Source organism: Battus philenor, unplaced genomic scaffold (genome assembly GCF_028537555.1).
Source record: "Battus philenor isolate CCGP_79_NKW_IND1 unplaced genomic scaffold, ilBatPhil1.0.hap1 SCAF_11, whole genome shotgun sequence".
In the NCBI taxonomy this organism is placed as follows: domain Eukaryota; kingdom Metazoa; phylum Arthropoda; class Insecta; order Lepidoptera; family Papilionidae; genus Battus; species Battus philenor.
In genome coordinates this window covers 10,422,664-10,442,037 of record NW_027181673.1, presented here as the reverse complement: position 1 = coordinate 10,442,037, position 19,374 = coordinate 10,422,664, and the positions used below count along the sequence as shown (strand labels likewise).

The following is a 19,374-nucleotide window of genomic DNA, read 5'->3' as shown; positions in this document are numbered from 1 at the left end:
ATCGTCAATTTTTTAGAGAAAACTGATCCTGGTAAAATAATCCTGATTTATTAGAAATGATTGATAAAATCGAGCAGTGGTAGCCCAGCGGTAGAGGACTGGAACTTGCGATCGTAGGTCGCGGGTTCCATTCCCGGGATGCAAAATTATGTAATTCACCTTTTGCGTCTTAATTATATCGAAATTGCACCGCACACAAACAAGTTTCCAGAGGATGAGCAACAGCTTCCTCTGCCTGCCAAGCAATACGATTATGGTATATCCCCCCACAGATATCTTCGGTGGAAGCCTTCGTCTTACAGTGGGCGTTTAGGGGCAAAAAAAAAGAATAGGATGATAAAAATATTGACACCGCCGGCACATAAATATTCAATTATAAACATATAGCAAATTCGTTTCTACTTTATTGATCTCATCGATTGTATGTGGTATCTAATAAGGTTTATTGAAATAATGCGACAATGCAAAAAGTATAATATATAACAAAACAAATAATGACAACACTTAGAATAAATAAACATAATGGTTCCTAGAATAAATCAGAATACAGCAAACTCTGTTCAATTCGAACACCCAAAACAGTATAATTTAAATTATTTAAATAAAGATCAAAAAAGGAAACAAAAAGTTATTAATAAACTATGATAATTTTAAAAGTCGACTGAAAATCAACTATGACATAGATAATAAGGAAACAAAATAAAATTAAAATTAAACTAAGGGAAATAAAAGTAAACGTAGAATCCCGCAAAGACGGCGAAAGAAGTGAGGCGATGTACGAAAGAAAAGGTAAAAAAAGGAATTCAAGATATTGTGAAGGGAAAAGTAAAGGAATGAATGGAAGATATCTAGAAGGTTGAGAGAGAACCATGGCAATAATAATATTCAATGAAAAATTATTAATTGTATAAATAGTCTCTGCCTCATCATGGTATAATGAGAGGTCTCCAAAAACGGGAGCCTTTGAAAAACAAACTCGTGCACACAAAATTCACACATACACACAAACACAGTAAGGTATAAACAAATACTTATAAATACAGTTTTAAACTTAAATTTTTAGTTGGTTATATAGTACAGATTTATTGTTTCGATATCTAAAGAGAAGAACCCAGACGAGTAACAGTTTATAACTAGCACGAAACAAAAAAACACTAGAATAATACGCGGTAATTTTAAATAAATGAAAAAATGCCACTGATGATCTTAGGTCGTTATTAAAAACCTTAAAACTATTTGTTAGGAATTTCAAATAAAAAATTCAAAATATTCACTGAATATTTTCTTGAAATACATGTACACTTCGATAGGTAAACACAGCCCAGGCATCTGACCGGATGCGACGGATGCGGGCGCCCACAGGAAACGGTCACGTCTAGCCAGTCGCTTCGTGCTACACGAATTATACATATATATCTAAATATTATAGACATGGTATTCATTTCGGTTATTCACATTGAAAATTAATTTGTAAGTTAAATGTATTAAAAATTTAAATATAAGAACTGTTAATGTGTTGTAACATTTATTGCATAAACTTCTCCAGTTACTTACACTTAAATTAACTTAAATAGAAAATTTGTAAGCTATTATGGAGCTATAAATAAAGACTTTCAACTAGCTCATAATTTATCTACGCTTTTATTTTGTATATATTTAATTATCTACATCTGTAAGCGTTTTAAAGAAATTAATGAATAAAAATAAATTATTTGAAATTGACTAGACGAAGTTAATGTCTTATACCCTTGTCGTGCCTACTCAAGTAGTTATCGCAGGTACTACGCCAAAAGCTGTAGTTGTAGTCTACTTTTTTGTACCTGGGGCAAAACGGTCAGCTTGCTAAGTCCGACTTCGAGAAAGAGATCACTCGCCAAATCCAACTCGGATGAACAGCGTTCGGGAAGCTTCGAAACTTCTTCTCGTACAAAATGCCGCGATATGTAGAGGTCTTTGACCAAAGTGTGTTGCCAATAATGACATACGGATCCGGGAAGTGGTCGCTTACGATAGGCCTCATAAGAAGAGAAGGCTATGCTCGGAATTTTGCTGTGAGATCGAATCAGAAATGAGGGGATCCTGAAACTAAGATCACCTACATATCTCGAAGAATTTACTTGTTTGAAGTAGCAGTGGGCGGGCCGATGTCCGTTGGGGCAGAAAGGATCTCGTGTGGCACCCACAAGCCGGTAGACCCGGCCAGTTAGTGGACTAGATGCGCTGACGAAATATTTAAGATCGCGGGAAGTCGCTGGATACCGGCAACGCAAGATCGATCATCGTGGTGATCTTTAAGGAAGACCAATACTTTGTAGCGCACGTCTATCGACTGCAAATGGAGAAGAAATTTAAAATAAAAATCATCAAGATAATTTGGACATCATAATTTTGAGGGCACAAAAAAATCAAAAACCACGAAAACCAGCATGGATAACAAAATATGGTGCTTTGCAAAATTTTTATAAGGCTTACGTTCCTAAGTAGTGAGTGATAAGATGCGAGGAAGAGAAGGATTCTGGTCGAATAAAGAAAATGAATAAACAACAACGACGCAGATCCATGTATTCGATATATCAAATTCTCGCTACTCTGAACATGTATTTTAGCGTGTGTATGTAACTAGAAGTGCTACTAGAAATCTATAATGAAGTGCTACATACATTTTAATGTATATATACACACGTGTATACATATGTTTTCGTAAAAACTATCAAAAATCCTACTAAACTGTAAAGTATTTTGATGACCCACTGTAGCTAAGCTATTTGTGAAAGTAGTCACAAAAAATCCGACTCTTTAAGGCTCTTTTCAGATCAGGACGCATAAGGAACCAATAATATTTTATTGAAAGTTGAAAAAAACGATTAAAATGGAGGTCTATTTTACTTCAGTTTTTTAAACAGCAGAAATGTTTCATAATGTTGAATAATAATAGGTAAGGTTAAAATAATAATTTCATTTTTCTTAAAATTATATATACGTAAAGCTACATTCATTCGTCACAATGAGATGTAACTAAAAGGGGCATAAAGGGACTTATTAGTGAGTACACGTTGTTGAATGACAGGCAAAGTGTGGGCGTAACCGGCACATGTTCGTCACAAATGTCCAAACATTGCAAGCTGGTGGTTACTATACTAAATAATATAAGTTATTGAACATTGAAAATTATCTCATTTTTACTTTGTACTGCCTATAAATCATAGTTATAATGGAGAAATCGTTGATAAGGAAAATTGATTACGGAAAATATTCCGTAATTGATCTTCCTCAACGGAGCTTTCCGAAATATTATAGTTATTATAAAATTGGTGAAACGTACATGTGTTTTTAAAAGAATCGAAACTAGAAATAGCAAGTTTTTGAGCTTAAGATTTTGAAGTCAATGGTAATGCAAACAAAATAAATTTTTGCCGGAATTTTTTAAATTATGGAAACCAGAAAGTTTACCTTTAACCGGTCTGCGCATTCCACTACGAGTGCCGTATCCATCGCCCTTTAGGGGGCCGAGTACGTTACGTCTTTAAAGATTTTCTTCTTCTTTTCAGCGTATCTATACTTCAAGGAATACCCCTCCCCCAAAAATATCTATGGGGGAATTTACCAAAATCGTCACCCTTGGCAGACGGGCTGGCGATACCAGTGTGGTATTATGGAAGGCAGTGGATGCTGCTACATCCTATGGAAACTTGTTTGTGTGTAGTGGTAATCCTAATACACAAATTATGAATTATATAAGATTGTATCCCGGAAATCGAACCTGCGTGGAAGTCTCGATCCTCTACCGCTAGGATACTACTGTCAAATTATAAACAATAGGTAACAATTTAATTTCTTTGGCACATTGATTAGTAGTGATAATATTCTAAAGGTATCTATGTCAATCACGAAGTTCATCAATCTATTCTCTACCGCGTTATAACACGTATGTAACTTACAATTCCAATGGTATGTCCCACGAGTATGCTGTAGTCGTAACACAGCGTTCATGAGTAATATTATTCTCTAAGATCACCGCAATTTCGGAACAAAACCAGGAATATCTTTGTTCTTGAACCTGAGTTCTCAATGTGTTCTATTATTTATTCTTATATTTTATTCACCAGAGAAATTAATATAGCTCGTTTTAACTTAACCAAGCTATTGACTCTGAATATTACACGCGTATTGAGAGTCAGCCCAAGCGGAGGTTCTTCGAGGTGCCTGGCGCCAGGTAACTCCACGGCACACCCTCTTAAGTGATCTTAGAAGTTATTGGCCCCCTAATCCGATAATAATGAAGAATTATAATATAACATTATATATATATTATATAACACCAATATCAACAAGGCTTAGATTGTCCCACTTTGTCCCACTAAAACAAAGATTGAAGGTAATACCAGATCAAAAAAAAATTAAAAGGAACCTGGATTGTAGCGGTTATAGATGGTGTAGTGGTAAAGAAATATAAAGATTGGTCTACATGCGGCAACTTTAATAAAATTTATTAGAAGCATCAGTCATAGTACTACTTCATTGATAAGAAAAGTTATTTAAGTTACAATTTTCATATATTTTTTTTTAATTTTTATAATCATCGTCTCAATTGACCACAGTGCCTTTTTGTTGCTGACTTTTCTAATACTCTTTAAATCTTTGTCTAAGAAAGACACAGAATAAGACTAAAACAGATTAAAATAGGAATCTGTCCAAAAATACAGCAAGCGTAGGGGTAAACATCTAGATTGACAAAAAATTCCATCAAACTCTATTTCTGCCGGTTGCCATATTACAGAACAAACAGGAATCAACGCGAAAACAAGTGCAACCATCGATTTAATAGGAATTAGCTAAAAATACTACGAGTATTATCAGATAGTCAAAGGTAAATAGAAACAATTAAAATATAAAGAAAAATACGCAGTCTTCAAAGTACATACAACATATGCCTAATTAAACGCATCTCTAACGTTAGTTTTGACTAACTAATGAGACTAATCCTGCATTTGTACGTATAAATTGTTCGACAAATATAATAGAGATCTATACAGACAGTCTTCCTATACTGTCATCCCAACGTTCTGCTTGTTTCGTGTTATTTATATAACTCGAAACAAGCAAAACGTTGGCAAAACACACACACAACAAGCAAAACAATTATAGAAATAATAAGCAATCTGTCAAAATATAAGAATATTTATTAATTTAGCCCAGCGATAGAGAACTTGCGATAGTAGGAAACTTGCGGTAGTGGTTCACGGGTTCGATTCCCCGAATACAATTTTAAAATTTTTTTTAAATTGCCACTGCTCCGAAACGAAATTCCAGAGGATAGGCAGCAACGTCCTCTGCGTACTTTAATACCACGCCGCGATCGCCAACCCGCCTGCTAAACGTGGCGATTATGGTATATACCCCCATAGATATCTTTAGATAACGCCAATGCCTTGCAGTGGACGTCTATGGATAGAAACGAAGACGAAAAAAGTTTTAAAAACCCAATGTCCATATCTGTTACTAATGAAATCTAATTAAAAGTAACCTAAATAAATATAAAATAGCAAGTTAAAAAAATGTGTATTAAAATATTTTTAATTTTATTCATTTTTCATTAGTAAAATGGACGATTATGATAAGGTTATAATGTAAAATGTTAATTATTATTAATACGCATTGAAAAACTTGGTATTAGCTACGTAACCTAGTTTTTCTGTACTATTAAACAATGATGATGTTTAAATAAAAATTAGTTATACAATTATTTACTTGTGTATGTTTAAATCAAAGTTTATAGTATGTACAAAAAGAGAATTGTATAAAATATTAAATTGATGTACACAAACAATGTACATCAAAAGGTACTTCATGCTTTTAAAAAGAGAATGTACAATATAAAACAAGTTTTAAAAAATAATGATTCAGGTTTAAGGGGATGTTGCTAAATAAAAAGTTACTTAAAGTGACTTGTACAAAGCAAAACATACTCAGGTTTTCGTTAAAAATAAAAAAATAAAACTATTTGTTACGACCCTGCCAGGATTCGAACCTGGAATCTTCGGATCCGTAGTCAGACGCGTTATCCGTTGCGCCACAGGGCCTGTTAGAACTATACTGAATTTTCATATTTTAAGATTTATAAATAAAAATGGACTATTTAGATAAATTTAGATTAAATAACATTCACGGAGAAGTTAACAAAGCAGCTTCAATGAGTTATTAATAGATAAATGGGCAAACAGAACTATTTTGAAAACACCTGCGCATAAGCAGCTCTACGTTTCATTCGTACTTTCGTAACCCGAGATTTTTTATACAACCACAACGAAACAACATAAGTTCACACCGCGATATTTTCCAATATTACAGGAGACCACAACATGCAAACCAAAACTCAATGACCAAAAACAAAATCTCGTTCGCAATTGAAGTTACAGAATTATAGTAGTTTTAATTAATGCTGTTGGATTAATTATTCTTTTCTCTATTTATTGTATAATCTAGTAAAAAGTAAGGGCAAAGACGTGAACGAGACATAGTATAAGTACGACAGCCAAAAAATTATGTAACACGAGTCGTCAGTAATTTTGTCTGGGTCTAGACGTGGCGATTCGTGACCTTGACCTCTAAATAATTCTCTAAATTCAATTCTTTCATCTAGGTCTTTGAAAATGTTTTATTACATGAAGATCGGAACTAGAGTTAAAAATATTTTAAGATATAATAATTTTTTTTAAATACGCAATGATACATATTTTTTAAACTTAAATACTTACTGTGTTTTTTTATTATAATTGAGTAATGTATATTTTGTTTTTACTTATCAGTGGTCAATGTTTTAATCTCCGTTATAACAAAAGACGATCGTGCACATTTGTTTTGAATTTGATATTCAAAAATAATCCAGTATGTAATCTATTCTTTGAAAACGATAAAAATCATTGAATATCAACCCTTCGGCTGTCGCCACATGACGTTATGAATATAATTAAGGGTATCAAATAAGCCCACAGAATGCTTATCAATCTATCCCATTTGCCTCAGGACAGGAGCACAGATAATTTATTCAATTTTTTTGCTCGTGATAACTTATTAAATTGTAATAATCATAAACATCGTTATCGGATATTGAAAACGTTGTTTTAAATTACACGTGTGTTGACATATGGTAAATTTTTAGATTATCTTTAGCAAGTCTACTTAAGAAACACAAGTGCTCTAAAAATAATATTATTCAAATGTGTACGATGTTGATGAGATCATACTACAATTATCTCAGGGCTGTAAACACACGTGACAATGTAATTAAAAACAATCATTTTCCATCTCATATCTTTATTAATTTATTGAGAAGAAACACTGATACATTCTTAACTAATAATACGGAAAGTAAAGCTAGACATAGCAGGCTTCTTTTCAAGAATATTCATGGCATAATTGCTTATTTTCTTAAATGTACAGGAGTACATATTGTGTTATTACTATCATCAGGAATAAATCGACATAAAACACATTTCAATAAATTCGTGTTATGTGAGTGGCGGTGAAAGACCACCCGTGCATGTATTTGTTTCTACTTGATGACGAGGAATTGAAAACCAGGAGTGCTCAAGATAATATAGATACGTACAGAGACTACTTTCAATTTTGACATAAGCAACGACTATCTCAGTAAAGATGTCCGAGTTAAAAGTAGCGTTTAAATTTGAATTCGAACGCGCAAGAATAATTTAACTCTTAAAACTATTGTGACCGTCATAGCCAGGGATACGAAGCAATGAGCGCTACATCACTTGAAGATGCATTTGTAAAGTAGTCTTTTACAAGGCCGTTGTATAAAGTCATGGTGCCAATTACCCCCGTCAAACAATGCCATAAGAAAATCAAATACTGGATTTATGACAGGTGAAATAAATATCACTTCTTCTCAATCGTTTTTTCATTTCTCAATATCGTGTACTTTATGAAATGCCATAACGATGACAAGTTCTTTCCACGCTAACCTAACCTCTGCTTTTCTTAGGGCAGATTAGACCAGAGTATAATTGAACGTTTACTTATAATCCATAGTTGGATGGAAAATAGACTATAAAAAGAAAGGATGTGATGATACTTAAATCCAAAGAAATCAAATTCAAGGCAAAATTGTGAAGATTTTTTTGTAGGACGAATGAATAAATAAATGCTCATTTGGTTTATAGTTTACGTGAATTATATTTAAATATAGAAAAAGAAAGAGAAAATTAATTGTATGAAAATAAGTTTTAGTGATCAGACGGATTATAATTATGGAGGACCTATGTCATTTCAAACAATCAGCAAACTATTGACTTATGATAGGAACATGCTAAATAGAATAAAGTTAATTTGTTTGCAAAATAAACTCAAAAATCTAATAGTGCACACAGTGCTAAAGCACTGACCGAAGGTATCTTGAAAGAAAAATACACGGCTCTGTTTCAGCAAATTATCTCAAGAAGTTCATACGTGATTTTGTATTTTGTGCAATAAAACATGGTACAATGCATAAACTTTAAACGCAAGACCGACGAGCTATGGAGACAATAAAACAAAGAAGCGTATCTGGCCCGGAGCGGTACAGACGCACCCCGGCGCACGTTCCCCGCCAATCAGAGAGAACGGGTGCTCCGCATCGGCCCAATGGGGCGCTCGGCTGCCGCCCCCGTTTATCTCGCACCGGGCATGAATGAGACGCAGCATCCCTATAAAGATTTTACATCGATTATGGGGGTATGAGAGCAGGCCGTTCCGTTTCAACCCGAGGGCGGCGACGTGCGGTCCTCTCGCGCAGTCGCGGACAATTAGCGCGCGGGGTGGCGGTCGTCGGCGAGCGACGTCACTATAATGTGGTTAGTCAGTGAGCGTCGGGGCCGTGCCGACGGCGAGGGCAAGGAGCACGAGGTTCGAGGCGCGGGAGAGCCGCGCTGCTCGCTCCAGCGCGCCGGCTACAGCACGGTGGAGTTCAAGAGCTCGGCGTGCGCGGGGGCCCCGGAGCCGCCCGCGCCGCCGCTAGCCACGCTGCCCGACCCCCAACAGTTCAACATCTTCCCGGCCTTCTTCAGCCGCCAACTGAACTTCACCAGCAGCGGCGGCTGCGGACAAGGCTCCAAGATCATGGAGGAGCTCAGGCCGAACTTGGTGGGTGGTCTCCTCGGCGTACCAGGGTTGCTAGATGAGCACCAAAACGACGCCAAGTTTCTCCCGGGTGCCGAAAGCAAGTATACCCCGGACAAGGGAAGAAAATGTAGCAATGCTTCGTCCTCTTCTGCTGAAGAGTTTGGCGGGCTATACGGAGGCGACCACGCTGCAACACCGCCGGCCCCTCTTAGTCGATCGCTACAAGACCATTCGGGTACGTATTACCTTAAACTGTATAACCGTATGTCCTCCAAATAAATATTAAAGCATCATTAAGTACGATACGTTTAATGTTTTCCACATTATCATAGATATTACAAACAAAATCACTTACATATGAATTATCTCTGTACTGGTAACATTACAGGGTTTAATGTTTTTATACTGCTAGATCGTTAGGTTATCTGTTTATTATTGAATTCGTCTATTACTTTCGTACCGATTGAGCAATGTTTCAAAAGAAGACCAATAATAGTCCTTAAATGAATATAAAAAACTACGACACAATCATCGTCGAAAATCTTCTAGTAACTCAGTTTTAATTCTACTAAATTTACGTTATAATTCCACTATTTTTACTGCAAAAAATTATCGTATTTAGTAATAAAGCACAAGATTGAATTAAGAGGTGCGACAATAAGCTTAATTGATAAATTAATAACAAGAAATATTACGGAGTCCTTACGTGTGCGCAGGCAGGCATATGTGGTCACACCATTTGCCCATTTTCAAAATATTCGTCGTCTCGAGGTAAACTTAGAGAAGAACGACTTAGAGAAGAAGAAACTTAGAAGTCTGCCCACTGCTAGGCACTATACCATACCCGAAATAAAATCTTTTCAGATATGTAAAGAAGCATGATATTCTGTACTATGACCCCTAAACAGAATTAAAACGATTTCCTCCCGTACGGGTCGCGTTGGCCGCGCCCAATATGTACGATTACTGTAAACAATCTATATAATGCCCATATTCTTTGTATGTAAATACATGACTCGATTCTATAATCAGAATATTAAATTCATCAATCTCGAAACGACGATACACAAGTGATTTTTATATTATCTATACACGTAAGACAACGGTTCAGCTTTGTATAATATGCGTGCTATTATCTGATCTCTGATTTGATAGATCTCTGATGATGTTGTTAATTATACTGTGTTTAATTTTACGCGTGTTAAGCAATCAGAACAGAGTATACTTAATTCGCATGGAAAAAAAATATTATTTCAAAATGAACGTCGCTTTATTTATACATCAGATAAAGATTTTAATCGTTTAATCATCACCATTCATCATCATTTTAGCCGTAGCCGTACACGAATAAACTTAAGCCTCCTTCATAAACCGATTTTCATTCAATAAGGCCGATTGAAACCCAGCCACCTGGTGGACTTTTTACACAGCGCTTGCCGTGGTTTCCACTTCAAAATCTGAAAGCCCGTTCATCCAATATTTAGTTAAATTACTTCAAAGCAAAATTTTAAACAATGTGCCATTGAAGTAGATTAAACGAATTTATCTGCCGGATAACAACAATAACATTTGCTAATATTTTAATTCTGAATGTAAATCTCATCCACACTTTTAAATTCATACATGTCATGATTTAAATTGTATTTAATAGGTTATTTCGAAACTGTTTTGAAAAAAGCGTTTTAATGATCTACAATACATTATGCTCAAAAGTAAATTCAATGATTTTGGATCTTTAGTTTATTAAAGCTGTAACAGGCGAAATGACTATCGCACCCATTCATTTAAATAACATGAACATCATCAACAATAATAATCATCATTATTTTAACCGTAGGGCGTAAAAAACTGGTCATGTGCATGGGTGCCCAATGCTGCGCTTGCCGGTCCGTGGTCTCTGCTCCAGACCCTTGGGGCCCAAAGACCATGTATTCGGCGCACTGTGACCTATACAATGCCACTTCAACTTCCTAATCTGCACAATAAAAAGATAGAAATAAATTAATAAAGTAAACTGTTATTAAGCTCATAAAAACTACGTAACCTTTGGTGATTGATATAGTATAATGGCCTATATTCAATATATTAATAGCTAAAAATATATTTAATATAGTTAATCTCTTTGAAATTAAAAAAAAAACTGACATAGCTTAGCGGATTAGTAAATTGAAGTAGCAATGGGCAAGCTACATAGCACACAGAAGGCTGCTGGGGCCTTAAGATTCCGAAGGTAAGACCATGGAACGAAAACCGCAATGTATTGCGTCCGCGCACAATGTGGGCAGACAACCTTGTTAAGATCATCGGAAGACGCGGGATGCAAACTACTTCGAGCCGATCGTTTTGGAAATCTATGGTGGAGGCCCATGTCCAGCAGTGGGAGGCCCACTACTGAAATAGCGATGCTAATGATAAATGTACGAAACAATTTTCAACAACAAAGCTACGTTTTAATAAAATAATCTTTGTGTTTCGTAGTCGCACAGTACTTTCCTTTTTAGGTTTATTTGCGTGATGTTTAAAATTATTAAAATAATACTGGACCGAAGCACTTTCGGTCACGTATCGCCGGATCTATCCAGAATATGTACGCGTATTACAATTCCAATTAGACTAATATTGCAAACAATCGGCCCCGGGCTGACGTCATGAATACGAAATGTCACTAACGACCGCCCACCGGATCCCACCCCAGTCGCGAATTGGGGCCGAATTTTCAGACAACGCTGGCTGCCAAGTTAAACCACGTTATATCTACATATGGTAACACTTTTGGTATAAATATTATTACTAGTGCTCTTCAATTTGTCGGTGATATAACATTTAAGATTAACACATATGGAAAGTGTGCCTAATCATTTGCATTACCACTAGTTGTAAGCTAGTGTTAGGCTGCATCATATTAACATATTAGGTACATCGAGAATGTTTATCGTTCTAAATATTAATCTTTTATAAACAATCGGTTTTAACTATTATAGGAGCACTGTACAATAAAGAAATCGATTTACAAAACTTTATCCTTGCCGATCGCCGTAAGCCTTTTACGCCAAATGTGCCAAATCAAATACCGGGAACTATAATGTTTTTTCTGTATTTACTGATTGTAGTAAAGACAACGCGTCATCGTTACACAAAGATTTACGGTCTAAGAGTAAGTGTGTTAAACATAGATGCTTACATGTACTAAAACTACAATAATTTCTACTAATTTATACACAGGCGTCTTTCAAATATTGTCGTACATTCTACAATATGTGTTGTAAGGTTAATTTTAAAACTTAAAACAAATTTCAAAACGACATAGAAAGATTTATGTATATTAATTTTCATATCAATATAAAAGACAATGTACAGAAGGAATGTGCGTGTATTCGCATCTAATTCTCAAAGTAGACCACGGTATATCTACATATTGAAATTGGTCACACAGATACAAATTAAGGTCGGTGTACATCGGAGTGGCACGTACTTGCAACTGCTAACAATGGTCGCTTCGTACGTGCCGGACGGAATGCCTTTATGCGGCCGCCTGCCTGTGTGTGCCCACCACCTTTTACTCTGGTCCGTTCTACTACCCTTTTACTAAAGTTATAAGTTTCGGTACAACCTACTAAACAACCTAAATTTGACTTTGTTTTCATTTCTATAAGGTTTTTTATTAAAACTAGAGGATTTAATATACAACGTTTATCTACGATTCGACACGATCAGTATATGTACATAAAAAATAATTAATAACTAAAAGGAAGAAATATTTTTTAAAACTAATAACTAATTTATGTTATTTAATATCATAGTTTAGTAACAATTAAAAATATGGTCGTTTTATAGGCATAATTTTAAATAGACCGTGATATTCGACTAGGTTAGGTAAATTATCATCTTTGTCTATTAATAAACTGTAGGAGCAAAGTGTCATAAATACAACGCTCTACAGAACTCAGACAATCTTTGCCAAATGGAATGTCGGCTACTATACCCACCAAACAAACTTCATTAAGGGGAACTACCAACACTAGACTAAAATATTCCGACGGGATCTATGAACAAAGATTTTAGAGGCGAATCGCACATGTATTATAATTTAACTTTATTAATGACATATTACCAAAATTCTTCTGCCTAAAACATTTGTTACACCTGTAGCTCATGTTATTTGCACAAATTCGATTTAAGGTTATTTTTAAGTGGAAGCTACTATTTATCTCATTGGCATATATTTTCACCGAATTGTGGTTGCAAAATAGAAATTAAATTATAAGAAATGAACATCTTAACCCAAACTAATTTTCTAGCTTAAACCTCTTTTAATTTAAAATGATAACTCATTTTCTACTACTCAATACTGTTTAGCTAAACGCTGTCGTAGCGAACCGATGTCTTGTGTTTATCACTAAGGACACGACTTCCGAAAATTTTTGTCTGGTATTTATCCTGATATTTCTTTTATCACTACATCGAATATGACCTACCATCGTCCAATTGGTTCATTAGTTTTAGCCATTGGTTGCCTCTATAGCCTTTAACCTGACTATAGGAAGCGATCAAGCCGTTGTTTGACCTTCTTGGGCAACATTCGATAGGAATGCTCAACGCGTGTCGGATAAAACGGTCACCCCCTTTCGGCTAAACGAACTAAGAACTCGGAAACCATCGTGTTCTTAGGTCGTTTAACCGCGAAAAATATTATGATACGATACGGTCTGAAATTCCGACGTCTTCGATACTCTGCCTTCTTCAATCTATGCAAACTGTAGATGCCACAAAAACAAATTGTAGCCTATTTTCACAAAAATTATTCTTTGAGTAAAATCATTCTTTCGTTCATGTTATTATCCATTTATAATTACATACAGTTTCGAAGATTCCTAACTTGACCAGATATTAAAAGATATTACAAAAAATACAGATGGGTATTTTTTAACAATATTCCTAATACAGTAGTATATAAATAAGAAATTTCTTCTAAAGCCTTATTATCACTTCAAATTTCAATATGAAAGTAAGTCATATGATTAAGGCTCACTGTCAAAAAACTGGCCAAACGCCCACTGCAAAGCTTAGGCCTCCTCCAAAGATATCTATATATATATATCTTAATCGCCACGCTTAGCAGTCGGATTAGTCATCGCAGTGTGGATGCTGCTGCCTATCCGCTATGGAAATTTTTTGTGAGCCGTGACAATCCGTGATAATTAATGCACAAAGTGTATAATCCACACTTTATAAGTTTATAAGTTCAAAAGATATCCCGAGTAGCGAACCCGCGACCTACGAATGCAAGTCTCAATCCTTTACCTTGGGCTACCACTACTCATTTTTTGATATTTACTTCAGTTATTCGTTAGTTTATTTTCAGAAATTTTATTATTTTATCTATTAGCTAATTTTTTTCTGCTGTCAAACAATTTATCGTAAATGCTACTATATTCTACCTTCAGAGGCGATTCAATAAACTAAGTTAATGAGTCATACCAACTTAGCCTAATGTATTAAGCGCCAACGCGATGCACCTTTCGAAATACAATAAAACAGTTACACAACTAAATTGCTGTTCAAAGAATTTGTTAACAGTGTCGTAATCTCCTTGCAAGGCCTTTTTTATTATGCATAAATGCATTTATTATTTTTGAATGTAAAAAAATACCATGCAACTGGTTTTGAATACGGTTATTGCCTGTAAACGATATTCAATTTTCGGGCGCATTTTTCAAAAGTTTTCCGATTCGTACAAAATAATTATAGATTGTTAAGTAAAACTTAATATCGATTTATTCATATCATATGCCTATTACCCAAAGCTTAAACCTCAATACGGATGAGAAATATAGATTAGTATCGGAGGAATTTACCACTCAATATACTTAATGTTGGGTGACGTTTCCGGCTATTCTATTAAAAATTATAATGAAAAGACATAAATTAAATATTACGAAAATGTAATCCAAAAAGAAATAAAACCACTTCTATAAATAATTTATTAGCTGTATTTATCCTAATACTTATAAATTTTGTTTTAAATAATTTAATTTCAAAGTTCTAAATGGCTTTAGGCTATCCGTAGTTACATCATTTAAATGTAATATTTATATAAACTTTACATATGACTAAGTAATAACTATTTTTTTAATTATTCGAAGTCTAAATAATAAACTGTTTCTAATTCTAACTGTTTAGAGTTCTGGGGCCGCACTGGTGCAGCCTGAAAATAAAATTTTATTTTATTTAATGCTTTTAATATTAAATTAGGCAAACGTGTCGATTCAGACTGCGGTTCAGACTCGTTAGACACGTCTTTGATGCGGCTATTTATTGTAAATAAATCGTCGTCGTCTTCTTTCAAATCATTGTCTTTTGAAGGCTTTTTTAAAATGCCGAATTCCCACTTTTTTGTTGCTGCAATTTCGATCAAAATACCTGGAACAATTTATATAACAATTTAGAAAAATATGGACGATAATGAGGATTAATTGGTAATTGGTATATTATTAGAATAATTAACAAGTGAATACAATATATTCCTCTCACACTTTTTAAGTAAAAATAGAACTACGTGTGATATGCCATAAACATGCCTAAATTCTTTTTATTCATTTCCTACTCTATACCATATTTACGTTGGTCACCTGATGACATTAGGCCCAAAAAATACTATTTTTAAAGAATGCAGAATAAAACGGAACAAGGCATAATTTACATCAATGATTTATGAGACAAATACGCATTTCCCGTGAGCTGAGATAGCGAACTTGCGATTGTAGGTTGAGGGTTCAATTCCTGGAATACAATCTTATATAACTTACACTTTGTGCATAAACTAAATAGCATTGCCACTAATCACAAACAAGTTTTCAGAGGATGGGCAGCAGCGTCCTCTGCGTACCATAATATCACACTACGATTGACAACCCGCCTACCAACCCTGGCAATTATTGTATATGCCCCCATAAATGTATTTGGTTGAGGCCTATGCCTTGCACTGAGTGTCTATGGGCTGAAAGGACAACGGAGTCCTCTTTGGCGCTATCTTGAAATAAAGATTTACAGATACAACCATAAAGTTATTTATGCTGTAGTTACATAATTATTGAATTATCCAATTTTCAATTAATGAAGAATATATAACATCAATTAACCCGATAACTTTTCTGCAAACAGTTTAAAAAAGTTTTATTTTTATCTTATACCTATTTTCACCAAATACTAACATACACTACAACTACTTACAGCTAAATATTATAAATACATTCAATATAAAATAGAACAATAAAATAAGTAAGCAATGACTTGTTATTTTTGACATTTAGTTCAGATTTAAAAATAAAATCAGAAATTTGACAAATTTTACTATGAAAATAAAATATGGTTTAAAGAAAAATTATTCGTTTATGAATATACGACTTTAATTTATTTTAAATACATTTCTATATTCACTTCGTAATTTGGTCACTTACCTAAAATAATTAGTGAAGCTATGCTATTCCTTTTATTTATCATTATATATAACACATAGAACATTCTCCAGAATTATCAGTTTAACAACTAAATATTATTCATAAATATAAAACATTAAGGTTTACGATCAAACCATTAGTTAAAATGGATATGGTCGTTAGTAAATCATTTATTAATGATCTCTGGTGTCTATAATTACACCAGTACACGAATCACAAGATGTACTTTTACGAATAGATAAACATATAAAAGTAAAATTGGCTATGGACAAATTTTGGACATCCAAAAATATAACACCGATGTTAAATGTATTTTCAAATACAGCCTTAAAGGAAGGAATGTATAGCTCATTTGTCAGCAAAAATCTTTAAGGCTTTAACATTTATTTCCAATCACTCTCTATAAAGTGATCGCTATGAAATAAGTTACATTGATTTATTTGCGACATACCGATAACTTTTAGCAGTATAAACTCTACCGGAACGGATAGTAAACAATTATTAATTTTAATGTACAGTAATCCATATTTTGACAACGCTTTTTCTTCCAATTACATAATTATCTTATTATTTCTAAAATAAATGATTTTTATGGACCTACACATTCAACCCTTTAAAGTTTTTATTCCTAAAACCAATCTTCCTATATTTAAATTATATAATATCAATATGATTATTTTAAAAAATTGTTATTATAAATATTAAGAAACAAATTAAAATGTATACTGGACCCTATGGAATGTAAAGTGGTAACCCAATTGCAGTTTAACAAGTCGCATTAAGTGCGTACTCGACATAATGGAGTGTCGATTTTGACAGCCGCGTACGCACCCGTCACGTACTACAAATCCCTTTAAGCGCTTTATACTTATCAGCTGGCAATTGAAAAAGTTGCAAGTTGTAAAAGAAATAACCGTGACATTATGTAGTTCTTTTGCAATGTTAATTAACATCACGATTACCTGTAAAATACAATTGATGTCTTCATCGTTTCAGCCGTAAGACGTCTACTGCTGATATAGGTCACCCACATATACTTTCAATAGGACCGGAAACAAGCAGCCTGCATCAAGTTTACCAACGACCATAGCAATGTAATGTGTCCACCTGAGGTGGGCGGACACCCTATACTGTACAGTACTACCACTGATCAATGACATTCAAATGACATATCATTTTAATATTTCAATTTTTTTTAAAATATCGTTGCTATGAAATAATTCATGGCTTTTTTTAATTTATACTCTGTACCTTACACTACTCTACTCATATATCTGTGTACAGCAATGAATCGGTGATTAAAATCATTCGGATTTGCGGCATTTGCGCCGATTACAAATCTATTAGTGGCATGTGACAACATATGCACACCGCTTGAAGGGCGAAGTACCCCGCGGGCTCTCAGGAGGTGGCATAAACCCTCTCTGCTAGGGCGACAAACCTAAAATAGATTTTCGATTTTTATTTAAGCACTTCGCCAGTTGTAATAAATTGTAGGAGTTAGTTCCTGTTTAAGCTGTTCAGTGTAAGTACTTAAAAGATTAATAAATACTTTAGTAACATATTTCAGACCGATTATTTTATATGGGTGATTGAAAATAGGTGTAAAAGCTTTTAACCTTATTTTCTACCAATTGACTATACATTCACATCTTTAAAACTAGTACCAAATCATCCTGTAAACTACTTATTAACGTTTACAGTTGAACATTTTCTACGACAGATAACGGTGATTGAAAGTTATAGTTATTCATTTACGCACGAAGAGAATTCAAAAAAAACTATTTTTACTGTTTACGCATTAATGCGTATTCGAAGACAGATTAATCATAACGATTAATCATCATAATTTAAGCCGTTCGTCCACCGCTGGACATAGGCCTCCTTCATTGATTTCCGATAGACGACGGAGGCTACATACCGTGTCTTCTAACGACCTTAACAAGGCTATGTAGATTAACTGACATTTAATATGCAAGAAATTGAATTAATTATCAAATGGTAAAACCCAAATCAATAGTTGTGTCTCAATAGCTGTGCTAATAACTATTTTTTATTTAAGTGGACATGAGCGAAATAACTTTGAGTTTTAATAGTTTTGTTTTAAACATTTTCGCAGGCTTTAAAAACTAGCAAATAAAATTATTCATTATCTTGAAAAAAATCATAAATAGTTACCAGTGGGAACTTTCTTGCAATTCTTAAAAATAAAAAAAGAGTGACGTAATTTTGACATCAGTCAATCCTGTGTTGAGGGTGCAGTCATCCGACACCTCTCGAGCCGCCACAGATGGCGCTTTTATGTCAATCGTCATAATTAGGGGATTACGGCCCCCTAATGACATGTTACATTGAATTTTTATAACGCCCCCGACCAAATGTTCTCTATTCGATGTTACAAATAAATATTGTTCATTGACTTTTCACAGAATTTCCGTGATTTCTGCAACATCTCCGTAGATAAAATATTTATATCAAACGTTATTACTTTATTACAATTTTTTTTACTATAAACAACAATTTTAATATAAACAACCCAACGAGAACTTGAAGTAGCAGTGGACAAATGATAAAACGCACAGAACAATAGGCCGCTGGGGTCGCCTGACGTCCATCCACAAGGTAGCAACCTTGTGAGATCGTCGGGAGACTCTGAATGCGGGTCGCTTGCAACCGGTCTTACTGGACACCCAAGCAGGGGGCTTGCATTCATCAGTAGACGTCCTGTGGCTATAACGTTAATGAAAGCAATACTAAACGTTTCAATTAAATCGAAGCTTATTTATCTATAACTTAGTTA

The 19,374-nt window shown here is 34.3% G+C and overlaps 1 protein-coding gene and 1 non-coding gene across 2 annotated transcripts in view; one reads left to right on the top strand and one right to left on the bottom strand.

Moving 5' to 3' along the window:
* Positions 1–6,007: 6,007 nt before the first annotated feature.
* On the bottom strand, positions 6,008–6,080 carry TRNAR-ACG (transfer RNA arginine (anticodon ACG)). Its single transcript has one exon. It is a non-coding gene; the product is annotated as a tRNA-Arg (tRNA).
* Positions 6,081–8,844: 2,764 nt separating this feature from the next.
* Positions 8,845–19,374, top strand: part of LOC137930846 (pituitary homeobox x) — a 28,230-nt gene continuing 17,700 nt past the window's right edge. Inside the window, exon 1 of the mRNA XM_068774185.1 lies at positions 8,845–9,352. Within this exon, the coding sequence (XP_068630286.1) occupies positions 8,845–9,352 (508 nt within the window). The remainder of the gene's footprint in view (positions 9,353–19,374) is intronic.